The sequence below is a fragment of the Pyrgilauda ruficollis genome, unplaced genomic scaffold, assembly GCF_017590135.1.
Source record: "Pyrgilauda ruficollis isolate IOZ18807 unplaced genomic scaffold, ASM1759013v1 scaffold95, whole genome shotgun sequence".
In the NCBI taxonomy this organism is placed as follows: Eukaryota; Metazoa; Chordata; class Aves; order Passeriformes; family Passeridae; genus Pyrgilauda; species Pyrgilauda ruficollis.
Window position 1 is genome coordinate 165,779 of NW_024531599.1, and position 27,519 is coordinate 193,297.

At 48.6% G+C, this 27,519-nt stretch overlaps 2 protein-coding genes across 11 annotated transcripts; one reads left to right on the plus strand and one right to left on the minus strand.

Annotated features, from left to right (window-relative positions):
* Positions 1–3,909: 3,909 nt before the first annotated feature.
* Positions 3,910–8,820, minus strand: UBE2T (ubiquitin conjugating enzyme E2 T). 7 transcript variants are annotated; one of them, XM_041489665.1, is made up of 7 exons: positions 8,731–8,820; positions 7,609–7,754; positions 7,026–7,095; positions 6,262–6,367; positions 5,550–5,648; positions 5,095–5,175; positions 3,910–4,204 (listed from the first exon to the last, which is right to left on the minus strand). In XM_041489665.1, exons 2-7 carry the CDS (start codon positions 7,712–7,714, stop codon positions 4,079–4,081), a joined length of 588 nt encoding a protein of 195 aa, XP_041345599.1. In that variant the 5' UTR covers positions 7,715–7,754; positions 8,731–8,820; the 3' UTR covers positions 3,910–4,078. The 7 variants fall into 7 exon arrangements, with proteins under 7 accessions (XP_041345599.1, XP_041345596.1, XP_041345595.1 ...); XM_041489662.1 differs by having other exon boundaries at positions 8,635–8,767; XM_041489661.1 differs by having other exon boundaries at positions 8,642–8,762.
* Positions 8,821–8,932: 112 nt separating this feature from the next.
* LOC121365445 (cryptochrome-1-like) lies at positions 8,933–26,170 on the plus strand. Of its 4 annotated transcripts, XM_041489626.1 has the most exons (12): positions 8,933–9,187; positions 10,172–10,288; positions 13,181–13,641; positions 14,554–14,670; positions 17,077–17,224; positions 17,468–17,608; positions 18,749–18,919; positions 19,447–19,587; positions 20,030–20,181; positions 22,562–22,659; positions 23,132–23,242; positions 24,917–26,170. In XM_041489626.1, the coding sequence occupies exons 3-12, from the start codon at positions 13,229–13,231 to the stop codon at positions 25,006–25,008; spliced, it is 1,584 nt and encodes a 527-aa protein (XP_041345560.1). In that variant the 5' UTR covers positions 8,933–9,187; positions 10,172–10,288; positions 13,181–13,228; the 3' UTR covers positions 25,009–26,170. The 4 variants fall into 4 exon arrangements, with proteins under 4 accessions (XP_041345560.1, XP_041345562.1, XP_041345561.1 ...); XM_041489628.1 differs by lacking the exon at positions 19,447–19,587; XM_041489627.1 differs by lacking the exon at positions 10,172–10,288.
* Positions 26,171–27,519: the final 1,349 nt, after the last annotated feature.

Genomic DNA, 27,519 nt, shown 5'->3' on the forward strand with positions numbered 1-27,519 from the left:
CAATCATGCTTGTCAACATTTTTTGCAAGCATTTGCTTCCTTAGGTATACCTCAAGAAATAAAACCAGACAATGGTCCTGCATATACAGCTCAAAACTGGCCACATTCTTAATGGATTGGGGCTTTTGCCACACTTTTGGTATTCCCTACTCTCCCACGGCTCATGTGAAAGAACACATCACACTTTGAAACGTAACTTGGATAAACAAGAAGGGGGAATAACACAGGCAACACCACAGATGCACCTTGCTTGCTTCAATGTATGTGGCAGATGTTTAATAAGGCTATTAAGGGAGTATTTGTGGTTTGACAGAAAGGGGGAGATGTGGGAAATGCAAGCACAGAGAGCTCCCAAAGCCTTGAACGTACAAGCTCGGAGATAGATGGATACAGTGTTTGACCTAAGACCTTGGAGAAGGCTTGAAGGTTTAGAACAAAAAAGTGAAGCAGACACAGAGTAAGAATAAAGATTTCTAGTTTTAGCAGAAAAATGTTTTATGCAAGTAGAAATATGTTTCATGTAAATGAATAAATATGTTAAGCAAGATAGTAGAGGATTTTAAAGTGTAGTAATAAAGCTTATTATAGAGTTAGTAAACAGTAGGAGATAGAGCAATAAGTTTCTCTAGAGTTATGTGATTGGATAAAAAGAGACACATTGTGGCAAAATAGTATAAAACATAGCAATTAATGATTGTTTTATGAAGATGCTTAGTGAGCTTTGTGGAAGTAGCTGATTAGATAAGAAATTTATAAAAGACATTGTAACTAGAATTAAAACAGCTTCTGGTGTGAACAGAAAATGGTTCAAAACCAAACGGGAACAACAAAAGTACATTTTAAAAGAACTGTAAACCTTAACAGAACTTCTTCCCACCATACTTAATAATTCCTCCTCATTTGCATGAGCCAATTACTACACCTTAATTCATAACATCACTGAGCTTCATTGCTCCCCAGGCACTGGGAACCTCGCTGAGCCCTGTCTCTGCTCCAGAGATGGGCCTGACTCGCTTTTCTGGGAGCAGGGACAGGATGTGGGTTAAATTCCCAGCAGAGAACCTGCAGAGCAAGAGGCCGAGTGCCTGACTTGCTCCTACTGCAATCTGCTGCCAGCCCTAGTCTTTGGGTCTGTGGAAGCACCAAGAATAGTCCTCCTTAACCGAACCCTCTTGCTCTCTTCACCCTGCACATCAGATCACTGACATCCTGCTCTTCCACATTCATCCTCCCAGATCCCTGGGAAGCCTTTGGGCTCTTCCTCACCTGCCATGAGCTGGTTCTTGTCACTGGCTACCTCTTGGAGTCACAACAGAGCCAAGACACCATCCAGGTTATCCTAAATGGTCCAACTGGAACTGAACACTCTGCTCTGGAGAGCCAGAGTTGTAAGACTTGAGTTTAATAACTTAGCCCTTGAGATGACATGAAAAAGTAAGCCTTTCCTGGGAAAGGATTCCCACCAGCTGCTTCTGACCCATCTGCTGCTCAGCTCCTGCTCTCAGTTGTTTGTGAAAACAGAAATTGAACTACTTGGCGCTGTTCCCATGTCTCTGAAAGTTGGAAACTGGAAGCTGAAGTGGTGGTTCCAGTTTTCCTTTTGTTGTGGTTTGACACTGGCCAAACACCAGGCACAAATGATTGTTTTATGAAGATGCTTAGTGAGCTTTGTGGAAGTAGCTGATTAGATAAGAAATTTATAAAAGACATTGTAACTAGAATTAAAACAGCTTCTGGTGTGAACAGAAAATGGTTCAAAACCAAACGGGAACAACAAAAGTACATTTTAAAAGAACTGTAAACCTTAACAGAACTTCTTCCCACCATACTTAATAATTCCTCCTCATTTGCATGAGCCAATTACTACACCTTAATTCATAACATCACTGAGCTTCATTGCTCCCCAGGCACTGGGAACCTCGCTGAGCCCTGTCTCTGCTCCAGAGATGGGCCTGACTCGCTTTTCTGGGAGCAGGGACAGGATGTGGGTTAAATTCCCAGCAGAGAACCTGCAGAGCAAGAGGCCGAGTGCCTGACTTGCTCCTACTGCAATCTGCTGCCAGCCCTAGTCTTTGGGTCTGTGGAAGCACCAAGAATAGTCCTCCTTAACCGAACCCTCTTGCTCTCTTCACCCTGCACATCAGATCACTGACATCCTGCTCTTCCACATTCATCCTCCCAGATCCCTGGGAAGCCTTTGGGCTCTTCCTCACCTGCCATGAGCTGGTTCTTGTCACTGGCTACCTCTTGGAGTCACAACAGAGCCAAGACACCATCCAGGTTATCCTAAATGGTCCAACTGGAACTGAACACTCTGCTCTGGAGAGCCAGAGTTGTAAGACTTGAGTTTAATAACTTAGCCCTTGAGATGACATGAAAAAGTAAGCCTTTCCTGGGAAAGGATTCCCACCAGCTGCTTCTGACCCATCTGCTGCTCAGCTCCTGCTCTCAGTTGTTTGTGAAAACAGAAATTGAACTACTTGGCGCTGTTCCCATGTCTCTGAAAGTTGGAAACTGGAAGCTGAAGTGGTGGTTCCAGTTTTCCTTTTGTTGTGGTTTGACACTGGCCAAACACCAGGCACAAAAGTTGTTTGCTTACTCTCTCCTGCTACTGTTGGGCAGAGGAGAGGGGGAAAAAAAATGAAGGGCTCATGAATTAAGATAAGGACTGGAAGAGAAAAAAAAAAAAACACTAAGGGTAAAACAGGTTCAAATTTAAAGGTATAAAGTATATTTATTATTAACAAAGTCAGAAGAGGAGAATGAGAAGTAAAAGAAGCTTTAAACCACATTGTTTCTCCCCCAGCCCCTCCCTCTTTCCCACCAACACTGTACGGAGACAGGGTGTGGGGGTTTTGGTCAGTTTGTCACTTGAGATCTTCTGTTTTCTCAGGGAGCAAAGATTTTTCTCTGCTATGCTGTGAGGTCCCTCCCACAGGCAGTCTTCCCAAAACTGCTGTGGTGTGGGTCACTTATCCATGGGTGGGGATTCTTTTAACTATAGGCTGCTCTATTTTGGAAGCAAGAGCCCTCTCTCTCTATTCGGGTCTCCCACTGGATTAGAGCTTTCTCTGGCATCCACCTGCTCCAGCATGAGCCCTTTTCTCATGGACTGTAAGTGAATTTCTGCATCCCCTGTGGACTTCACACATTACAGGGGACCATGTTTCACCATGGTCCTCACCATGGCTTGCAGAGAAATCTTGACTCTGACATTTGGAACACCTCCTCCCTCACTGACCTTGGTGCTGCCATGTTGTTTTCTCTCACATGTTCTCACTTCCTCCTCTTCTCCGACTAGAAGAAAAACTGCTGCTTGTAGGTACTCTTGCCAAGAAGTCCCTCTAATTCTTGCAAGATCCTGCAGTGCAGAGGATTGATCTCATCTAGGTTCCACATCAGGTAATTGCTTGCCCTGTTTCCCTTGCTGGCCAGTTGGCCCGGCTGTCATTGTGTGGGCAGTGGCCGCCACGGCACTGGCAGCATTTAACATCTCTCCTCACACAGGGCATTGGGAAGGGGAAAACACTGCCCCTGCACTTCTGTCTGCAGTGGTTAGCTAGGGGTGGCCAGGCAGGCAAGGCTCACCACAGGCCACACCAGCAAGGCAGTGCCTCCCCACCACTCCCCCCACCAGAAAAACTGCCCCTGTGTGCTGCTTTGACTTTCTTCTTAAATGCCATCACAGAGACGTTACCAGCCTCTCTAACTGGGCCAGCAGCATGTCCATCTTCAGAGCCATCAGAGGTTGGCTCTGTCAGAAATGGTGGAAGCTTCTAGCAGTTTCTCACAGAAGCTACTCCTGTGGCCCTCTCCTGCTACCAAAAAACATGCTGTGCCACATCAACTTACCTTTTTTTTTTTTTGAATATTCCAAAACCTCCATTCAACAAAATGGAAAAGCAGATATAAATTAAAAGCTTTATATTTTATTAATATAATGGAACTTTTCACAAAAAAAATAACATCCCAAGGAAACAGAAACCCAAAGCTGGTGCAGTCCCTAAAAGGCAGACTCTTTCCTTGTACATGTGTGAGGGGAAGGGGACAGTGACAGCCCAAAGAGAACAAAAACCCCTCAGGAATCTGAGCGGGATTTCTTCTCCTTCCTACTCATGTCAACCCCTTTTCTTTTCTGCATGGTTGAGTCACTGCTGGGGCTTGTTTCACTTTGGATGATTTTCTCTTCCAAAGGCTTGGAAGCCTGTGATAACCCAAGAAATAAAAGAGTTGTGAATAATATAATTTTACAACCATTGGAATGCCCTGTGCTCCACCAAGGTCAGAGCCAACTGTACTCCGGCTCTTACGCAGTGAGCCTTTGTTATTCTGCTCCCACTGCTGGGATTTTTAGGAAGGGGGATGACAGGAGAGCAAAATAATGGCTGAGCAGAGCAGTAGAACACACATAGATGAGCCAGGTCGCTCCAGAGCTCTGTGATTTGTTGCAGGGATGGCTTCACTCTGTGCCCTCCTGACAATCACAGTTAACTTGGAAATGCATTCAGAGCTGGAGCAGTGAGCATGGCTCCTGCAGGGAAGACATCCTGATCCCAGAAAGGGTGTTACCCAAATCGGGTGCAAGGGAGGGAAGGCACCTAGGGAAGGGAGAAAGCCCAAAGGTAACTGATTTTTGGGCAGAGGCTTTAAGTGTGATTTTATTTTTGAGACTCATTGGTGAGGTGACAGAGAGGAAAGAAGGCAGGAAGAGAGGAAGGATGAACTCCACCAGGGAATAGGGAGACCAGTCAATGAATGGATAAGCAGGTAGAGAACAGGCACAGGTGGGCATCAGGCACAGGAGAACAGGGAACAGAGCTGAGGGAGAATAGGGCTACAGAATCCCTGGGAAGGGTTTATCTATCTGTCCCTCCTCCTCCTTGAGCAACATGGCAGTCATTAGTGAATGAGCACATTTAATTGGAAGGAGAGAATGTAATGAGCTTAAAAAAAGATAATGAAATTAATACAGATCCAAAACACAGAGCAGAAGGTGAGGAAGGAAAGAACAAAGCAACTGTGAAAGGAAAACTCAGACAAAAGGACTGTAGACCAAGAGGGAGCTACACCAAGTGAGCAGAGCATGGTCCTTACCCCCGGCTGCCCTGCGTATTTCTCGGTCCACTCCCTGGCATTGAGCAGGAACAGCTGCTTGTTGTACTTGTACTCTGAGGACTAAATGGGAAGAGCAAGACAAAGACAGAGATTTGATTTAATACATGTCACCGAGAAGCTGGGACCAAGTCTGGCTTTAGGACTCCTAAACCAGACTAAAACTGCAACAAGCATGAAGTATAAAAATCATTTAGCTTGCTTGAAGAACTTGTGCTGCCATTTGCACTGAAGATAATGGCTTGAAGATGAGATCTTGACCATCTCTTCTGGCCTCAGCTGCCTCAGGGAAGCCCAAGGATGCCCCAGCTGATCCAGGTCAGGCCACGCTCCGAGTGTGTCAATCCAGAGTGAGTGAAACAGAAGCTGAGCCGAAGTCCAGCCCCGCACTCCCTCCCCACCTATGTCCATGGCCAGGAGAGAGGGAGCTCACTTACGATATCGGCCATGAGAGGATCGTCAGGGTTGGGCTCTGCCATCAGCAGCTGGATGGAGGTCAGCAGGGTGGAGATGTTCAGGGAAGGCCTCCATGCACCCTGTAAGGAAACAGGATGAGAGCAGCAGCTTGTAGAAAGAAACCAGCACACGACAGCCCAGAGACACCTCAGAACCTACAGCACTTCACAACCTGCCCACAGTTGCCTTGGGACTTCCAGCACCTAATGGCCCATGGAACACACCAGACCCACTCTCAATACAAGGCTCCAAGGAAGCCCAACTTGACAACCATGGCAGTGGTCATGGTTTCAAGGCTGCCAGAGCTTAAGGAGCATTTGGATAAAGCTCCAGGCACACGGTGGGACTTTGGGCTTGTCCTGTGCAAATCTAGCTCATGGCCCTGATGATCCTTCCAATTCAGGAGATTCCATAATTCTATGGGCTGTACCCTGCACATCTCTGCTGTGCTGGGGCAACTCATTTTCAGACATAATGCCTTTTGACTCCAATCTTTAAAGCCTTGGAAACTTATATGGAACAAAAACCATCATGTTCTGGCTCTAAACAAAGAAGATGCCACTCAAAACTTCATTCCCTGCTCCCTGTAAATAAGTCAGGAGCAAACAGACATTCAATCAGGCTTTTACAAGAAGCAGATAAGAGTTCATTATCCTGCCCAGCTCACTTACCCGCACCCAAGCACTGTCTTACCTTTGGTGGTAACTTAAGAACATCCAGGCAAATCCTTCCAGCAGAGTCGATGTTGGGATGGTAGATGGGGGTCACGAAGCGAATCTTTGGCGGCTCAAATGGGTACCTGAAGTGATAAGCATTAAGAAACAAAAGTTATTGTTATATCTATAGGACCAGTTGTTCTGTCACTCAAGCAATGCCATAATTTCCTCTTCCCAGCCTACATGACACCGTTCCCCACAAATCTTCAGAGGCAGTGCTCTGCCTTTGCTGCTTCCAGCTGTGTCTAACACTTCCCTGGATAGCCTTCCACAAGGGGAAGAACATAAGAAACTTTGTACTGATGAACAAGCTCTTTCCAGAAAGCTTTGAGACAGTATAATTGAGGCAAAGTTCTTATCATTGCACTTTTAGGTTTTTAATCACACATCTTTAATGTTCAATGCAAAGTATCAGCTACTAGAAAAATTTCATTCCTTAAAAAGAGAGTCTCGATTCCTTGTTGAGAAGATAAAGACTCACATGTTAGTATTTACAGCAAATACCTTACATCAGTCTACTCATATTTAAAGCAGGACTACACCAACTACTTAAACAGAGAATCAGCCTGGTTTACATTAGAAGGGACCTAAAAGCACATTTTGCTCCACCCCCTGCCACGGCAGGGACACTACACTATCCCAAGATGCTCCAAGCCCTGTCCAACTGTGCCAGGGCCTCTCCACCTTCACAGGTGAGAGCTCCTTCTTAATTAATCTAGCTAGAGTCTATTGCCCGCTTACCTTTCAGGAACTATGATTTCCAGGTTGAATATTCCTTTCTCATATGGTGTGTCCACACCTCCTAAAATTTCTTTAGCAGCAAGATCAAAATACAAGAATTACATTCAAAATCATAATTACAGAATGGTTTGGGTTGGAAGGGACCTTCAAGATCACCTCATTGTCCAGCAGTCCCCACATACCTCCCACAGTTACAGAGCTGCTCGGGTGACAGAATCACAGAATGTTAAGGGTTGGGAGGGACCTTAAAGACCAACCAGTTCCAGGAACCCAGGTTGCTCCAAGCCTCATCTAACCTGGACGCTCCCAGGGATGGGACAGCCACAGCTTCTCTGGGCAACCTGTGCCAACGCCTCACTTCCCTCACAGAGAACCCAGAAATAAAAAATGTCACCTTATGTAAAACCAGTTCCACCCCCCAGCAATCAAAACGAAGGGCAGACCAGCCAAGGCACAGGCCAAGCTATGTTTAAAGGAAACTACAACCCCACATTTCCACATAGCCTGTAAATCCCAAAGCATGTACAGACCTAGCAGCAAACTGCAAGCCAGCCCTGCCCTTGGGAACCCCCAGGGTACGTACGTGCCCGTAGGTCATCCAGCTGCCCATTCTGCCAGCAAGTGATGCCTGGAGGTGGCTCTGTAGCCAGGAGTGAGAGCTCCCTTCTGAGCCGTGAAGCTCTCTGCATGGTGCTGGAGCTCCGAGACCAAGTTCTATTCCTGACAAACCTGTCATATAAATAGCCCTTTAAATTGAGATTTTTTTTCAGCTAAGGACCTGGGTTTTGAGCTGTTATCCTGATGTGATATCAGAGTCACAGAGAGGCTGAGCCAGTTCCTGGAGCTGCTCTTGCACCCGGTTGGAGGAGGGGCATGAGACACTTTATAATCCATCCCATCCCCTCAGTCCCCAGCTGTGTCTAATAAACCCTAGGGATTAACAAACCTTAATAAACTGGGAGGCCATAACCAGACTCCAAACCCCTTATGGGACTGTAACATCTGCCCTGGGATCACCTGTGTCCTTTCATGTTTAAGGCACCCACTGCCCTGCTGGGGCCATCCATCAGTGCCCCTTCCTACCCAAAGGCTCCATCTCCCCCTTCCTGTGCAGGGGGAGACCTGAAAGCTGCTTCAGGGATGGGCCACCCCCTGCCACAGCACTGCCCCGACATTCCCAAAGGAGGGCTCTGCCCCTCAGTCCCCAGGGACAGAGGCACACCTGTCAGTTCACCCTGAGAGGAACCTGGCTCGATAACCCAGCACAGCGCTAACCACTCACGCTGAGGAAGGGGGACACCCCCCGAGGCCTAACTGCCCCCTCCAGGGATTATCTGTTCCCTCAGGCACCATTAGCACCCCACAGACTCCCTCGCCCGAGGCACCCCTCAGTTTCACTACACCTCTAGCCTGACTATTCCCACCGAAGAAGCGTTTTACCGTCCTCCATCAGCCTAATTAAATACCCCTCAGCCTAATTACCCCCGCACACAGACAAGAGCTGCACCCCCTTCCCACTCCCCAAGGACGGGAACGGCCACCCACAGCCTCACCCCTCCAAGATCCCCCACACAATCCCTTCGGAACGGCCTCCACCCACTCTGCTTACTAATTACCGCCTCACTGTAACTAATTAACGCTCCTCCCATAATGACCAAGCCCCGGGCTCCCGCCGCACAGACCCGTGAGGCGGCGCGCGGCGCACCCAGACTTCCGCTATCGCCCGGCAGCGGGCGGGCTCCTGGCGGGCAGCCCCGCCCCCTGGCCCGCCGCTCGGGCGCTGATTGAGCCGTCCTGATGGGCAGCCCCGCCCCTCTCTGGAATTGGGGCGCTGCCATTGAGTGAGCGCTGCGGGCGGGAACCCAAGCCCCGCCCCTCACTGAGGCGCGCGCGCGGGGTGTGGCCTGCGGTTGCGGCGGGGAGCCGGGGAAGGGCTGGCGTGGCTTCGGGACCCTCAGCAGCCTCCGGCGTCCCCGGCTCTGGGGTGCTCCAGCCCTGCCCCCTCCCACCCTGAACCCGTTAAACCTCCGCGGACAGCGGGCAGGGCCCCGCTGGGAGCGGTCCTTACGTAACCCGTCCCAGCCGGCGTTGTGTAACCAGCCCTGTGGGGCGAGGAACCGGTGCCGCGTCCGCCGCCGCCACCACAGGCCGTGGGGAAGGAGGTAACGGCGGGCTCAGGGAGCCCCCCCGGGGAGGAGGTGGGAGTCCAGGCTGGCCCGTTCGCCCCCAGCTGCTGCGGGGCTGGCGCAGGGGCCGCTCCCGTTGCCTCCTCGCCGCTTCCCCGTCCGTCGGAGGGGCCCGGTTAGGGTTCCCTGGAGCCTCAGCCCGTCCTCCCTCCGCCCACCCCCACGGTAGAGACTCTCGGGTGTGGTTCTCGACCCGTTGTAGGAGAAGCCCCAGCCAAGCCCCTACACTTCGATGTATTTGAGACTTACTTCCTCCTATGACTCAGTATGCCATTTTCTTGCATCAAAGCTGTATCCAGCACCTAAAGTATTCAAACAGGGGAAAGAACCTAGAGGTTGGAATCAACAGTAGCCTCAGGTCTGGCTTAGTGTGGAGAGTGGGATTATGGAACCAGATTTATGCAAAAAATTAATTCTTAGATCCCAATTAAGGATAGTTCCCAAGCCTGTCAAATCAGAATAACATTAAACAACTTAATGGTGATAATTATTCTACTTCCTAAGCCCAGACTGTGGTTTGAGAGAGCAGGTCTGAATCTGCTCTCTCCAGGTGTCTGATACCTGTGTTTATCTGTTTCACTATTGCTTCTGAATCAGCCAAGATACAGTCAAGGAGCATTTGACAATGGAGAGTGTCCCACAGGGAAAATTAAACTGTTAAAAGTTTCTCTTCCCAGTTCCTTAGGCCTTGGTCTGTCCCTGCCCCATCTGGCTCTGCCAGCTCCAAGGGCCAGTGGGACCAGAGAGGAGGCTACCTGCAATCCTCCTCCTTAGCTCTTGGGAATTACACAAAAGCTTGAGTGGCTTAGACCATCTTTGATGCAGAATCCACATCAGTGCAGATATTTATGGTATTTAGTGGTGTTTAAAACTGGGCAACTAATTTCTGGATGCCTGTAGGAACAGGATCAGCACAATGGGTATTGGGTAGTGCCACTGACAGCCTTTGCATCTCTCCAGCACATTCCTGCCTGTGGGGAGAAATGCTCAACAGTAGAAGAGCTGGGATCATTGACCTCCTCTTTTTGGGCTGACATGTTGTAAAGACCCTGGAGCATCAGCTGTGCAATCCTCAGGGTAAGGCCTGGATTTCCCTGCTTTCTGTCTTGGTGTACCTGTCCCAAAGTGCAGGGGTGAATCCTGTGTGAGGTGTATTTTCTGCCTGCCTGGGTGATTTTTGGGGAACAGATGTGATCTGGATGTGGCAGGGAGTCTGCCCAGCCTTGCTGGGTGAACAGACTTGAACCACTGGTTCATGGAGAGGTGGAAGAGTAACAGCGGATAAATCTCACCATGATGTCAATGACAGACAGCACCTGCTCTGCCTTCTCCAACATCCCAGAGCATCTTTCCTTTCCTTGTGACACGACAGGAGTGTCCAAGAGTTCAGTTTCTTTCTGACACCACTCATGGCCTGCAAAAGTGATCTTCCTTCCCACCCAGTAGGGGATCCCAGCTCCTCACCCAGCTTTGACACCTCTTTGGCTCTAGGCTCCCACCCTGCCCAGTGAGCTTCAGCCCCTTTTAATGGAGCCCCTGCTCCTCCCAGCCTGTTTTAATGAAATCCTTGTCCCCCCAGCTCCGATTCCCCCAGTCCCCTTTAGTGGCATCCCCAGAGCTGCTGTTAACCCAGACCCTACAGCCCACCCAGGCCCTGGCTTTGGGCCCCCTGCCCTGTGCCCAGTCCCTGTTTGTGGTTTAGTCCTGCTCCCCACTGCTCCTGCAGGGATGCCATCACTGGGAGGAATGGGATGGGTCCCGCCTAGGGGCATAGCTTGGGGCCATCCCATGGGCTGTGTGGTGCACTGGGCTCACAGCAGTCCCAGGTGTGTGAGACAGAGGGGCATGGGGGTAAGTGTGATCCCACAGACATCAGGGAACTGCAGGGCCCTGGTGTCACCCTGAATTTTTAAGATTTTCTAAGCCTTCTGATGTTTGCATTCTCGTAGCAAACTTTCTCGCACACTTTCTGTAAACAACTTATTGTTTTGCATTCTTTTATGGAGGAGGAGAAATTTGATGGACTGTTGGTTTGTTCAGTGTCATTGGAGAGGTGGCACTTTCACCCTCCAATCCACTGTCACCTTTGGAAATCTATAAATGTTGGAGTCAGAAAATAAACTTCCCCTTTTCTTGACTTGAGAGCAGCAGCGTGTCCACGCCGTGTTGTTTCGTGTCCTATAGCAACATCCCGGATTTGGGGTGACCCTGCAGATCATGTGGGGCCACAGGGCTTGGGACAGCCCCAAAGGCTGTAAGGCTGTGGGGGCCTTGGAGCCCCTGACTGGGGCAGTCCCTCAGTGAGCCTAGCTGGTGCATAGGACACCGGGCACTCTTCCAGCACACTTTGTGTGGTTTAGTACCCAAAAATGCTCTCTGGGTGCTCCCCTGAGCAGCAAGAGTCACCTTGCTTTTCCAGTTCTCCCAGGAAGTGAGTGCAGGGCAGAGCACAACACACAGCCCAGCCCTGCACTGGGCTGCACCCCGTGCTTGTGAGTTTGGGGCCTTACTGGGGGGCTGTAACAAAGTGGGCTTATCTGGTGCGTGTGTTTGGGAACAGAGCAAATCAGATTCATGGAAAAGCTGCTGGATGTGGGTTGAGCAGGGACAAAGACTGAGTTGCCTGGTGCAGCCATTGTGAGGGGTTGAGTGGAGCTGTTTGTTTAGAAGAGCTGAGCTGGATTAGGGCTTGTTGTTTGGTTCTTCGTTAATCTCTAATCTCTTCTCCTTTGGGGGTAAAGCTGGAAATTAGCAGCAGGTGGGGACCCACCTGGGAGGTGGGCGTTGAACTTTCCCAATTTTATACGGGAATGTGAGTTTAGGAGGTACTGCTGGGTTTGGTGCAGGCACGAGGTGGCAGCTGGGCTCTTCCTTTGCTTCCTGGCATCTGCTGGGTCTATTGTCCTGAACAGGGCAGCCAGTGGTTGGGAGCTGCTTCCCAAACTGTACCCTGAGAGGCTTTGGCCTAAGATGCAAGGTCAGCACTCCTGCTAACCCTCTGAATTCAGCTGAAGTGCTTCAAAGGGGAATAAATGTATGAATCAAGAGTAGTTTTGTGTCATTACCACACCCAGCTCTGTTTTGGAGGCAGGCTGGGAGAGCTGGAGGTGTCCAGCCTGGAAAAGAAAAGGGGAGACCTCAGAGCCCCTTCCAGTGCCTAAAGAGGCTTCAAGAGAACTAGAGAGGGACTTTGGACAAGGGTCTGGAGGAACAAGACAAGGGGGAATGACTTCCCACTGCCAGAGGGCAGGGTGAGATGGGATATTGGAAGAAATTCTTCCCTGTGAGGGTGGTGAGGCTCTGGTCCAGGTTTCCCAGAGAAGCTGTGGCTGCTCCATGCCTGGAAGTGTCCAAGGCCAGGTTGCCTGGGGCTTGGAGCAACCTGGGATAGTGGAAGGTGTCCCTGCCCATGGCAGGAGGTGGAACTGGATGGGCTTTAACGTCCCTTCCAACCCAAGCCAGTCGGGGATTCTGTGAAATCCATAAGTTCAGATGTCTCCTACTGAAATCGCCTGACAGAGGGAGTATTGTACCAGGTCTCTGATGAGCTGATTGCTCCTGTGGACCTCCTTGAAATCAGCTGATGACTTCCAGAGGGTTTGCTGACAGCTGCATCTGTAGGATTAAAAAGTGTTCGTGCACTAAATGGGGCTCTGGCAGCTCCATCTGTTTTGATTCCTTCCTTCTGGTGAGTGTTACTGGGATGTAATTTCATTGAGGGATTTAATTTAAGGATTTGATTGACTCATTTGCGGTAGAGGCCATTTGATTGACTCATTGGGGCAGAGCTCCACTCTGTGGAGCTGGGTGGTGATCCTGCTGCTGAATGGTGGAGCCAGAGGAGAGGTTTGGTCTTGTTCCTGCATTTCTCTCGTGAAAACTTATCAAAGCAAGAAGTTTGTGGTAAAAACTGCAGAGGATTTTTTTTGAGCTCTATTTCTATTTGTTAATTGACCTTGTTTTTTATAGGGATTTGGTATCCTGAAAGCCAAGGGTTCCCTTCCTCCTGTAGCCAGGATGCTGCATCGCACCATTCACCTTTTCCGGAAGGAGCTCCGGCTCCACGACAACCCAGTGCTGCTGGCTGCCCTGGAGTCCTCAGAGGCCCTGTACCCCGTGTACATCCTGGACAGAGCATTCCTGACTTCCTCCATGCACATCGGGGCCCTGCGCTGGAATTTCCTGCTCCAGTCCCTTGAGGATCTCCACAAAAACTTGAGCCAGCTGGGCTCCTGCTTGCTGGTTATTCAAGGGGAGTATGAGATTGTTCTTAGGGATCACATCCGGAAGTGGAATATCACACAAGTGACGCTGGATGCAGAGATGGAGCCGTTTTACAAGGAGATGGAGGCCAACATCCAGCGTCTGGGGGCAGAGCTGGGCTTCGAGGTGCTCTCCCTGGTGAGCCACAGCCTGTACAATACCCAACGGTACGTGACTGCCCCAAACCCACAAGCGTCTCCAGGGAGGTAATTTTAGAAGAGAAAAGGCCAAGTGTCTTGATTTTTCCTTTGGAGGAAATTGAGCTGTCTCAGGTGAACGTGATGCTGTTTGCTGGGGGAACTTTGTGTGTTGCTCTCTTGAAAGAAACAGAAGATATTGTGCACAGGTTTTAGGATTTCAGCCCAAACAGCTGCTTAACTTTTTCCTTTTGGGCAGTTTAATTCACCTAAAAACTTACTCTTTTAAACAGAATGGAAGAAATTCTCTAAGACCTTTAGTAGGACTTGTAAAAGTCTATTAAATATGGTAAAGAATTTTTGGTGTCAGATTTTTTTTGAAATCTTTCAAGTCAGCTTTCACTGGTGTCTGAATACACTTGGATCCAAGCTGTTACTCAGTGCTGAATGACTGAAGATACTGAAATTAGTAAGAAGGAAAGCAGTAATAATTAAACCAGCTCTAATGCTCCAGTTTTGCAAAACCCCTAAATTATGTAAAGGAATGGATGTGTGTAACTTGCTGTCTTAAATTCAAGCTGTTTTGCACAGGTGGTTGCTCAGAGAGGACAGTTATTTACTGCCCTGAACCTGTTTTTTGTGACACCAGAGGTGTCCCAGTCCCTGCCCTGTGTCTCCTGGCTGCTTGTGGCTGTGCAGCCATGCCTGGAATCCTGATCCCAGTTTTGTTGTCTTAGGTACTGAGAAACTGCTGTTGGGATAAATGTACATTCACCCAGGGGAGTTTCACTTGTAAAATCTGTAATTTCTACATTCAGTTGCACTAATGGAGTTGTTATAGCCTGTGATGGCACCTTCCTGTCCACTGGCATTTCCAGCTTCTTTCTTGGTTTCTGTTATGCGAGAAGAGATCTTGCTTCATTTTGTTTTGGTTTTTTTAAGGATTTTGGACCTAAATGGTGGGAGTCCCCCATTAACTTACAAGAGGTTCCTTCACATTCTGTCTCTGCTTGGTGACCCTGAAGTGCCTGTCCGAAACGTCACAGCTGAAGACTTCCAGTAAGTACCAGCCTGTGAATGGGAATTACTGGTCCTCTCTCTGCCCAAAAGAAGAGCCAGGTCCAAATGATAACGAGGCATTTTAGATATTTTTTTGTTTTATTTCTGTGCATGGAGGGTTATTGATTCTATATAGAGGGGATGTGACTGTCATTGGGAGGGGAAAGCACATGATGGAATGGTCTGATACTCATCTCTTTTGATATCTGTGCAGATTTCTCACCATGTGGAACACCTCACAAAATAATGGTTGGATTCAATGACTTAAAGGTTTTTTCCAACCTTAATGATTCTGTGATTCCATAAAAGTCTTAAGCTTTTGCAAGGCACTTTGTCTTGGTTTGAAAAGACAGGTGTCTGCTAAAGAAGGCAGGAGCCTCCCTTGAAATGGAAAATGTAAACCCCCTCCCTCCAAATTATTACAATTTTGAAATTAAGGGGCTCTTAGGCAAAGATATGGGAATAGGAATAACACATCTTTACTAGGAAAATTAAAAATACAAATGCAACAGTACAAAAAAAATACCCAACACACTGCCAGAGTCAGAATAGGAGCTGACCCCCTGTGAGTCAGGGTGGCCCTCCCCAGAGGGAGGGTGTGAAGATATAAAGAAAACTGCCCCACCTGGTTTTAACAGGTGGCCCAATTAACAGAAGATAACTGCCCCACCTCTAACAGATGGCAGTAGAATACACAGCCCCAGCCACACAATACACAGCCACATCTTGTAACCTAAGACAGACCTTGAGAAAAGCTTTTAAGAGATGTCAAACTCCAGCAGTAGAAAGCCTGGGGAATTTACTTAAAGGCATGCTCTGCATTCCTCTCAAGATTTTGGACAGGAATTGGATGGACCACAATAGTTTGTTTTATGCAGGAGGTTTGATGGAATGATCTTACTGTTCCCTCCTGGCTTTAAATCTCTGCTCCCCTCTGCTATATGGGAAGGAGACTGAGCCCTTATCTGCCAGGACTTGAGAAGAAGCTCAGAGTCAAGGATGTCTTGTGTTTAGCTCTCCATGAGGAGAGGCCAGTGATTCAAAGGGAGGTAAGACTGGAGCAGGAGAGAGCTGGAATGGGACTGCAGGTACTTGGGATTCAATATCACGTGTCTCCTGCACGGCCTTAGCTCAGTGCCACCAACCCAGGCTTGGATCTTCCCATCTTGGGGGAGTCCTGTTACTTCCTGAATGTTGTCCTCAGACAGTCTGATGACAAGACTTATGTAAGTACTGAAATATATAAGTTCCTGTATTTTTTTCTAGCACTGTTTTTTTTTCCCTTTCTTGCTGATTTGTTTGGACTTTTAACATTAATGCTGATGAGAGATAAGTGGTTCACATACTTCCCAGCAGGCCTGAGCTATGTCAGTGCTCTGAGAGCTGCACTGTCCCCACCTCTGTAGGTGTCTGCAGCAGGGCTTACCTGGTTTGTCCAGGTAAGTACAAAGATTTGTTGATGTCTGAGTTAACTCGTGCGTTGTGAGAAGTCTCTGTGTCACCAGCACTTCCTTGGGCCTCTTCATCTGTGTTTTATGGGGGGGAAGAAAAACCAAACTGATGTTCTTCCAGCCATATGGAAGGCAGAGGCCTTGGGAAGCCTCAGCAGCTGAGGCTGAGGAGATGTGGGGGGGCTGCTGAGGGCTGTGAGCTTGGGGGCCCCAACTTGGTTAGGAATGAGTAGTTGGGATGGCCCAGGAAGCTGATCTGCCTCCTTCCCTATGAAACTGAAAGAGAGAGAAGGTTTAGATTAGGTGTTGGGAAGAAATTCTCCAGTGGTGAGGCCCAGAGCAGCTGTGGCTGCCCCATGCCTGGATGTGTCCAAGGCTAGGTTGGCTGGGGCTTGGAGCCAACCAAGCTGGGATAGTGGAAGGTGTCCCTGCCCATGGCAGGAGGTGGAACTGGATGGGTTTTAATGTCCCTTCCAACCCAAACCAGTCTGGGATTCTGTGACTCCAGAGTGACCTTTCCTCAGAGGCACAGGAGCTGGAGTGGCATTTGGAGGCAGAACCATAATTGTGTTTAGGGTCTGAGGAGGCTCTTGGTTCCCTCCTAGGGATGGATGTGACAGCTGGGAGGAATGGGAGAGGAACTGCCTCTGAGCCTTGTGTAGGGCATGGGAACTAAAAGGGGTCTGAGCTGGGGGTGCAGCTGACTGCTCTGAGCACTGTAACTTGGTGGGACTGTTCCTCTTCCCCAGTTCAGGCTAGAATTTCCTGGAGCAATTACAGGATGAACTCTTCTCCCCCAGCAGAGTACAGCCTGGGATTTCTCACTGTGCTTTCATTCTCTGTGCTCTGGTTGGACTGTGATAGATGATACTTACTTAGTATGTGCATGGACAGGGACTGCCTCTTTCTCCTGGCTCCTGTTGCTCCTTTCAAAGAGTTTTCTCTCTCACTTCAGGAGATGTAGGGCCCCTGACGCGGGCCTGGCTGAGTGTTACAGGGTACCTCTCCCTGTGGATTTGAAGATTTCCTCAGAGAGCCTTTCTCCTTGGAGAGGAGGGGAGACTGAAGGGCTGCAGCGCCTGGAGCAACACTTGACTGACCAGGTCAGCCCTGATGGAACACAGGGGATGTGGTGGCTCCAGATGGGCTGAGATCAGTGCCCAGCTTGGCTTGGAGGAGGGTGGCAGCTTGGGCTCGGGTTTTGTTCTCCTTGATTTCTGGGAAGCGGGAGTGTTTTCCAGGCATGACATCAAACTGTGATAGTGAAGCCAAGAGCTTTCCTCTGTTTATTACTGGCCATGTGTTATCTTGTGCTGCCTGAACCCAGATTTCTGTTTTCATTTCAGGGCTGGGTGACAAGTTTTACTAAACCAAGGACAATCCCAAACTCGCTGCTTCCAAGCACCACAGGCCTGAGCCCATATTTTAGTATGGGCTGTCTGTCAGTTCGGACATTTTTTTATAGGTTGTCAAACATTTATGCTCAGGTAAGCAAATAATTGTTCCTAAGTAAGCAAGTCCAAAACTGTGACATGTCTGGCATGGGAGGCAGGATTTAACACTCGGATCGTCTTGGTAGGGACTTAGTGTATCAAAAAATGCTGCTTTGTTAATGTTTTCTCACAATGTCCCATGAAATCTGGAGTGGCTTCATGTTGTGTGAAACACCTGTGAATATCTGCAGCTCTTCCCAGTTAAGTTTTAGAAACAGAATATTCGTATTCTAAATTCATATTTTCATCAGGAACTGCAGTGACAGAGCAAAAGGGAATGGTTTCAAACTGAGAGAGAGCAGGTTTAGATTAGATGTTGGGAATAAATTCTTCCCTATGAGGGTGGGCAGGCCCTGGCCCAGGCTGCCCAGAGAAGCTGTGGCTGCTCCATCCCTGGAAGTGTCCAAGGCCAGGTTAATTGGGGCTTGGAACAACCTGGGCTGATGGAAGGTGTCCCTGCCATGGCAGAGGGTGCAGTGAAATGGGCTTTAATGTCCCTTCCAACCCAAATCATGGTTCTGTGAATAGGGAACAAGCAGACCTGGGATCAGCAGGGAAGTCCAGGAAAACCTTCCTAAATTTCAAGGATTTAGTTTGTCTGTCTGGTGCTTAAGGGAGGTTTTTGATTGGTTTATACAGTTTTGTTTCTGGAAATCAACTGTTTTTGTCTTAGACAAGTTTTAATTGTTGCATAAATGAAAACCACTTTCTGAAATCTTGTTTGATTCTTAAGAAAAAGTGAGCTTGAAACCAGTCCAAGAAAACCAACCTCCTTTACCTCTATCTTAAGATTATCATTTGAGACATGGCTGAGCCACCTGAATTCAGTTAACACATTAATAAACACATGCTTGGTGTAAGAAATCCCAGTGTGACACTGTTTTGGAAGGTAGATGGAGTATGTTTGAGGTAACACTGAAGTCTGGCAGTTTGGCTTTGCTTTGGGCCTGACAGCATTGCCTCAGATACTTGATTTCCTTGACTTGAACACTAAAGACTTGAACACTTGACTTGAACACTTGAAACCAGTATTGTAGTCAGATTAATCTTTATTTTATAGTCCTGACAGTCACAAAATAAGTGAGGCTGCAATGCTATGTATGAACTGAAGCTGTCGCCTTGTGTCTTTTGCAGGCAAAGCACCACTCTCTGCCCCCAGTGTCACTCCAAGGGCAGCTGTTGTGGAGGGAATTCTTCTATACAGTAGCATCAGCAACCCCCAACTTCACCCAGATGGCTGGGAACCCCATCTGCCTCCAGATCTGCTGGTACAAGGATGCAGAGAGGCTCCACAAATGGAAAACGGTAATGAGATACATGGCCACAGCAGCTGCATTGGAGCTTTCCTCTTCCCTTGATAGGTCCCTGCTGGTGGTTTAATGCATCTTACAGTGGTTGGCAGGCTGTGAGAACTGGGAATGTTCAGCCTGGAGAAAAGAAGGCTCCAGGGAGACCTTAGAGACCCTTCCAGTGCCTAAAGGGACTCCAGGAGAGCTGGAGAGGGACTTGAGACCAGGGATGGAGTCACAGGACAAGGGGAATGGCTTCCAGCTGACAGAGGGCAGGGTTAGATGGGATATTGGGACGAAATTCTTCCCTGTGAGGATGGATGAGGCCCTGGGCTGGCTTGCCCAGAGAAGCCGTGGCTGCCCCTGGATCCCTGGAAGTGTCCAAGGCCAGGCTGGAGAGGGCTTGGAGCAACGTGGAAGTGGAAGGTGTCCCTGCCCATGGTGGGGGATGGAATGGGCTTTAAGGTCCCTTCCCACCCAAACCATCCTGTAATTCTGAAAGCAGTGTATGAGGGGAGAACTGATGTTCCTGTTCTGCTGCAGGCACAGACAGGGTTCCCATGGATCGATGCCATTATGACCCAGCTGCGCCAGGAAGGCTGGATCCATCACCTGGCTCGGCATGCTGTCGCCTGCTTCCTGACACGGGGGGACCTTTGGATCAGCTGGGAAGAGGGAATGAAGGTTCACTGCTGGCTTTTATTTTCCTCTGTTCTGCCTGGCCCTGAGAAACCCTGCTCAGCGTGAGTCTAGCAGTGGACAGTTCTACAGAGCAGGGTTTAGTTCTGTCCCTTCCTGTGGATCTCAGGGTTTATGGAATCTCTTTGTTTGTCACTCAGTACAGTGGTGAGAGTTCATTCCCTTCCCCAAATCCTCATGATTTTCAGATAACGAGGACACTGGTGGAGACATGCTCAGTCTCTAGCAGGTTCCAGACCCAGAGTTTTTGGGTTGCTCTGTCTTCCTTCTGTCTGTGGAGAGCATTCCTGGTGTGCCTGTGAGGAGGCAGCCCTGGCCCCTCAGTGCTGTGCTTCCAGAAGCAGCCTCCCAGCCTGCTTTTGTCTAGATTTTGCAATATAGCTATTTCAGGGGTGTTTCTCTCTCTCTTCCCATCCCTGATGTGCAGGTTTTTGAAGAGCTGCTTTTAGATGCTGACTACAGCATCAACGCTGGGAACTGGATGTGGCTGTCAGCCAGCGCCTTCTTCCACCAGTACACACGGATCTTCTGCCCCATCCGCTTCGGGAAGCGCACAGACCCCCAGGGTGACTACATCAGGTCAGGGGCCACCCACCCCACCACCTCCCTGAGAGCTTCTCAAGCTCCTCTGACAGCAGGAACTGATGAACTGGATCAGTTTCAAACACACGCAACTATTAAACAGGGTTTTATTGAACACTTGGGGAAACTGAGGCATGGAGAAGCAGAGAGATATCTGTCATTCCAAGCAATGGCTGAGCAAGGCTTGTGTTCATTTGTGAGCACTTATTGCATCCAGCACCATGTTTGATTCTAAAGGATTTAGAACTTCCCACAGCTTCTCTGCTCCAGTCTGCACTTTGTTTCTTGCTTTTCACAGAATTCTGGGATGTCCTTGGAAGGGAGCTTAAACCTCATCCAGTTCCACTCCCTGCCATGGGCAGGGACACTTTCCACTATCCTAAGGTTTCTCCAAACCTGGCCTTGGACACTTCCAAGGATGGGACAGCCATAGCTTCTCTGGGCAACCTGGGCCAGGGCCTTACCACCCTCACAGGGAGAAATATCCCAATATCCCATCTAACCCTGCCATTCTTTAGTTGCACACACATAGGTTTTATTTTCTGAGTTCTCTTTGCTTCACAGTATCATTTTCTTGTCTCTCCGTAATGTGCTGATGGGCTTTCTCAAAGCACTGGACTCACTGTGTTAATGTTGAGCAAACAGCTTGTCTTGGTTTGAAAGACGTCTGCTAAGGAAGGTAGGAGCCTCCCTTGGAATGGAGAATGTGAACTCCTTCCCTCCAAATTATTATAATTTTGAAATTAAGGGGCTCTCAGGCAAAAATATATGAGAATAGGAATAACAGTTCTTTACTAGTATGTGTAACAAGGCAAACAAACAACAGCGCCTACAGCATTAACAGCTACCAGAACCCGAGCCCAGTCCCGGCCTTTCGCTTTCCCTTTGGTGCAGTTCCGGGCACAGCCAGCAGGGGCGCTGCTGGCTCCCGGTGGGCGGGGCAGCTGCAGTGATCCCCCCGCGGCTGCAGGGGGCGCTGTGGCGGCTGGGCCGAGACGGGCAGGGATGGCGGAGAGGCTTTGCTCCACAAACCCTGGGGCATCCAGTCCCAGTGCCCCCACAGAACTCGGAGAAGCACTGAGCTGGAACAGCAGGAATGAGCAAAAAATCCCCACGTGGTGGGCAAGATGTATCAGAAGATCTGCCGCAGTAGCTGGAACCACGGGACATCCCGGTAGGGCACGGGGGTGCGGGGCCCAGCAGCAGAAGAAAAGCAGCTCCCAGCTGGGTTGTGGCTGTGGCAATGAATTCCTTTTCTGAGGCTGTGGGTCCGACCGTCCTCCGAAGCCCAGAACTGAGCGAGAGATCTGCAACTGCCCCAGCCCCCATCCTTTACCTGCTTCTAATCTTGTGGTATCTCTGTCCTTCCCAGAGAAGCTCCCAAAAAACAGAGGAGTTCCCCCTCCCTGCAGTCTCAAGCACACAGCCATCAGTGCTTCTTAGCAACTCAGTGGGAAAAAAATCCACAAGTAGAGGAAAGAAAAGGAAAGAAAACCCAACCCCCAACACAGCTCCATTTCCCCACATCTCTTCCTCCCACCCTGTCTAGATGGGGGTATTGCCAAGGAGAAGCCTGTGCTGAGGTACCTCAGAGTGAGACAGAAAATGACTTTGCCATTCTGCAACAATTTTTTAAAATTAGTTTGTTTTTTAAATTTATTAATGTTTAGGATGAAATGTCAGTGAAAATGTTAAAAACATATTTTGGAGGAAATCAGAACTGCAGTACTGTTTAAATCACCCCTTTTATTCTATGCTGTGAAGTTAACTTTTGGAAGATATCACCTGTGGAGGTTTGAGAACATAAACCTGATTTTTTTGTGGAGAGTGAATCAGAACTTTCCCACAGATTGTAATATCAATATTAACACAGCACAGGTTGGTATCCACAAGTAGAGGAAAGAAAAGGAAAGAAAACCCAACCCCCAACACAGCTCCATTTCCCCACATCTCTTCCTCCCACCCTGTCTAGATGGGGGTATTGCCAAGGAGAAGCCTGTGCTGAGGTACCTCAGAGTGAGACAGAAAATGACTTTGCCATTCTGCAACAATTTTTTAAAATTAGTTTGTTTTTTAAATTTATTAATGTTTAGGATGAAATGTCAGTGAAAATGTTAAAAACATATTTTGGAGGAAATCAGAACTGCAGTACTGTTTAAATCACCCCTTTTATTCTATGCTGTGAAGTTAACTTTTGGAAGATATCACCTGTGGAGGTTTGAGAACATAAACCTGATTTTTTTGTGGAGAGTGAATCAGAACTTTCCCACAGATTGTAATATCAATATTAACACAGCACAGGTTGGTTTACACTTCTCTGAATGTATGAATATTTGCCTGCAGGATTATAAACCCCCCTGTTACCACTGCTTTGTAGGAAATACTTGCCCATACTAAAGAACTTTCCCTCCAAGTACATCTACGAGCCCTGGACGGCATCTGAAGAGGAGCAGAAGCAAGCAGGATGTATCATAGGTAATTAATTCACATTCCTTGCTAAGGATTTTTCTGCTGCTGACTATCCAAAAGAAATGTGTATGAGATGGAAGCATCACACTTCCAACATAAGCCATTTATCTTTTGAAAATGGATGAATCCAACAGCCTTCCTTCTGTTCATTCTCCATTAACATTTTTTTTTATTGGAGTCTCATTTCACAGTACATATTTTTGCTTCAACTTTATGTCCTGAAACTCTTGGATCACTCCACACTTTTGCCTTTGAATTTATCCATCTTGGATGCTTGGCTGCTTTAAATAGTATCAGAACATCTTGTGCTTTTACTTGTGCTCTAACACATCTCTGAAGGCTCTTAGGTCAAAATGGGAGCTCTTCTCTTTGATGGAAAGGATTAGGCACTTCCATTTAAGAAAAGCTGAAAGTATTCCAAATGCAGGGAAAATGTCCTTGCTGAGTGTGGTAAAGGCTCTGTCTCCACATTACCCAGGTCAGGATTACCCCTTCCCCATGGTGAACCACAAGGAAGCCAGTGACCACAACCTGCAGTTGATGAAACAGGTCAGAGAGGAGCAGCACAGAACAGTCCAGCTCACAAGAGGTGAGAGATGCTGCAGCACCCACATTCCCTGTGCTGTGACACACAGGCTGTCCTCAGGAACCTAGGGCTCTGGGGCTTGGCTTTGGGTGCTTTTCCAGGATGCTTTTCCATGTTGGATACCAACATCATGAGCAGCTCTTCTGGTTACTGTTAAAATGCTGTCCCAAGTGCAAGAACAAGAGTGCAAGCCTTTTCTTCCTTTCCTCTCCCCTTGGTGCATCCTCCTGCCTGCTGCAGAAATGCCTTCCCGAAACCAGATCTTCTCCACTACCCTGACTCCCCAGCCCCAGGCTGGCTGCATGTGTCTCCAATGTGGTGCAGAAATCTCTGCAGCTCTGCCCATGCTTCTTGTAAACCAGAACATTCTTATTTGTCCTTGGTACCATGATCTGCCCTATGCCATATCAGAAATTGAGATTCCCACTGAGCACAAAGCTCTGGAGAGGTGAGTTCCAAGAAATTCACCTTTTGGCATGGTTTTCTGCATTGCTCAACCATATGGATAACAAACAGGTAGTTACTAGTAGAGCTAGAACACTCAAACTGTGCCGAGCCTGAAGTACGTAATTAATTAGGTATTTCCAGTCACACAGATGTGTCACTTATGGCATCTGTGCTCTTAAAATTGAAATCCCAGGGCCTGTGCTGAGCTCAGAGGAATCCTTCACAGTAAAACGTGGAATCTCAGACTGGTTTGGGTGGGAAAAGACTTTAAAGCTCATCCAGTTTCCACTCCCTGCCATGGGCAGGAACACCTTCCACTATCCCAGGTTTTTCCAAACCCTGTCCATCCTGGCCTTGGACACTTCTAGGGATCCAGGGCAGCCATGGCTTCTCTGGGTACCCTGTGCCAGGGCCTCAACAACCTCACAGGGAAGAATTTCGTCCCAGTATCCCACCTAACACTGTCCTCTGGCAATGGGAAGCCATTCCTGCTTGTCCTGTCCCTCCAGGCCTTTGTCCCATGTCCCTCTCCAGCCCTCTTGGAGCCCCTTTAGGAAGGGTCTGTCAGGTCTCCTCGGAAGCTTTCTCTTCTCCAGGCTGAACATTCCCATCTCTCCTAGCCTGGCTCCATAATGGAATTTAAGTGACAAAATACCTTTTTATTTTACAGTGAACCACAGCAGCCTCTCTATATTATAGAAACCAAACATGCAGCAGCTGAGGGGAACCTTAACTCTTCCTTCCTTCACCCCTCTGATCTGAGGGAATTAATTGTTCCAAACCCTGGAATGGATACTGTTAATGTGTCCACGAGGTTGCACACTGGAATACTACAGATATAACCACTGTATGCTGGCAGTTCTTCCAGCAACCCTGTGGTACCAGGGACTAAAATGTTTGAAATGTTGGGAAAGCCAAAAGTCCCTGACTCCAAGCATTATCCCAACACCCATCTCAGTATGAAAACCAGCTCATACAGGGGAGCAGATACTGGAATAGAGTAAGGGCTAAGGAGTAGGATAGGACTTGGGACAGTCTGGAAGGTGTCCCTGCCCATGGCATGGGGTGGAATGCAGTGAGCTTTAGGGCCCCTTCCAACCCAAACAATCCTGGGATTTCATGATTCTTGTTGCCTATGAACAGAAGCATTTTCTGATGCTTTGTATCTTCACCTGAATGAAGTCAGAGAAGACTTTGCAAACTTTAATCCTTCTTTATTTCTTGCTGTAGACGATGCAGATGACCCCATGGAAACAAAGGTAAAACGTGACCATTCAGAAGAAAACATTACAAAAGGAAAAGTGGCCCAAATGACAGAATAAACCAAAATTCCCTCAGGGGTCACCTGCTGGGTACCAGAAGAGGCAAGAGAGGAGAGCCAGGGGCCAGCTGAGCTGGCCAAACCACTGTCCTCCATACTCTGCCTTGCTAATGGTGCCTCTTGCTTGTGACATGACCTCAGGAGACGTGTTGGATCTTGAGTAGTTTTAGTGCAGTTATTTTGGATGGAATTGTTATCTTTGAGTGGCTTCTGGACCATTGAAGTTGGCTTCTGAACAGTTGAAGCTGTTGGATGAATGCAAGAGGTGCGTGGTTGTGGCAAGTCCTGCTGCTTCAGCATCCTTCAAATCCATGTTTTTCATGCACATGTATAAATAGATTTTGTGAAAAATATCTTAATGTCAGAAGACCATGTGCACATTAATGCAGTTGCACATTAGTATTAGGACCTTGCTTGGTTGCCTTGTAGAGACAGACTTAGGGATGTTCAGATTATTTATTCTAAATTCCCAGTTTATGATTGTAGTCCCCAGTTTGGGGAGACAGAGCAAAGTGCAGCCCCTTGTACCATGTGTGTAGTTGTTAAGTCATAAGTAGGAATTATGCATTTTAAGGACAAGGTTGAAAATATCTCACTAAATTAGGGCTAATACATAACTTTGTCACCATAATTCTCTTCCTTGGCTAACTAGAACTGCAGGGCAGAGATGAATTCTATCATGTACCACATGGGAAGTTTTTTCCTTCCACTGAAATGTATTGTGAAGTTTGACAAGGCTGGATTAGTCAATTATGATTGGGGCTTTAGGGGTGGGGAAATGCAGCGGGGTTTTCATGGCTGCAGGTAGTATTCTGGGTTTGGAAAGAAATAAAACTTATTTCTGGCATGACCAATCGAAGGGCTCTGAAGCAATCTGTTATCACAATTGATATCCATTGGTTCTCCTGGGAAACCTGGTGGCACAGCAGCTCCAGCAGCAATCCAAACTCCTTGGAAGCATCCCAGGATGTAGTGCAGGCGCAGCACAGGAGGCATGAGCACCAGGAGGAGGCCATAAACTGTGGGATCTTTGAAGACTGCTGGAGACGTGCAGGACCTGTCAGGGCAGACCGTGCTGGCAGCAGGACAGTGAGGTGTAAATACAAAGCTGCAAGGACCTTCCTGCTGCTCCAAGCCTGCATCAAGCTCCTGGAGATGCCCATATTCCCTGACGCCTCAGCCCTCCAGCAAACCTAATGACTTGCAGGAAAGGAAATTTCCTGCCTCCCCCTTTATGGAAGGTAGAATTCCAAGGTGGTGCTTGTTTCTTTGGGGAGATCTGCTGCTCCAAAGCCTCCTGGCATTTCTTCCCTCTGTCACTGGGCTCCTTCCTGTGCCTGAAGGGATTTATGGCATCCCTGAAGGGCTAGAAGGAACATCTGGGAAACTCCAGGCCTGTCAGCCTGACACCAGTGCCCAGTAGGTTTATGGAACAGATCATCTTGGGTGCTATCGCCTGGCACCTACAGGATGGCTGGGGGATCAGACCCTGCCAGCATGGGTTTAGGAGGGGCAGGTCCTGCCTGACCAACCTGATCTCCTTCTGTGACCAGGTCACCTGCCTGGTGGATGCAGGAAAGGCTGTTGATGTTGTGTATCTGGACTTCAGCAAGGCCTTTGGCACTGTCTCCCACAGCACACTCCTGGAGAGGCTGGCAACCCACAGCTGGGACAGGAGCACTCTGTGCTGGGTTCAGAACTGGCTGCATGGCCGGGCCCAGAGAGTGGTGGGGATGGTGCTGCATCCAGCTGGTGTCCAGTCACCAGTGCTGTCCCTCAGGGCTCTGTGTTGGGGCCCAGTCCTATTTAATCTCTTTAATCTCTTCATTGATGATCTGAATGAGGGGATTGAGTCCACCATCAGTAAATTTGCAGATGAGACCAAGCTGGGAGCATGTGTTGATTTGCTTGATGGTAGGAGGGCTCTGCAGAGAGACCTGGAACAGTTGGATGAATGGGCACAGTCCAATAAGATGAAGTTCAGTAAGTCCAAGTGCCACGTCCTGCATTTTGGCCACAATAACTCCCTGCAGTGTTATAGGCTGGGGACAGTGTGGCTGGACAGGCAGAAAGGGACCTGGGGGTGCTGGTTGACAGCTGGCTGAACATGAGCCAGCAGTGTGCCCTGGTGGCCAAGAAGGCCAATGGCTCCTGGGCTGTGTTAGGAATTGTGTGGCCAGCAGGAGCAGGAGGTCATTCTGCCCCTGTACTTGGCACTGGTGAGGGCACACCTTGAGTGCTGTGTCCAGTTCTGGCCCCTCAGTTTGGGAAGGACGTTGAGATGCTTGAGCATGTCTAAAGGAGGGCAACGAGGCTGGAGAGGGGCTGGGAACACAAACCCTGTGAGGAACCACTGAGGGAGCTGGGGTTGTCTAGCCTGGAGAAAAGGAGACTCAGGTGTGACCTTATCACTCTCTAGTAAGGTCAACCACTGTGAAAGGTGGTTGTAGCCAGATGGGGATTGGTCTCTTCTCTCAGGTGTCTAGTGACAGGATGAGAGGTCACAGCCTGA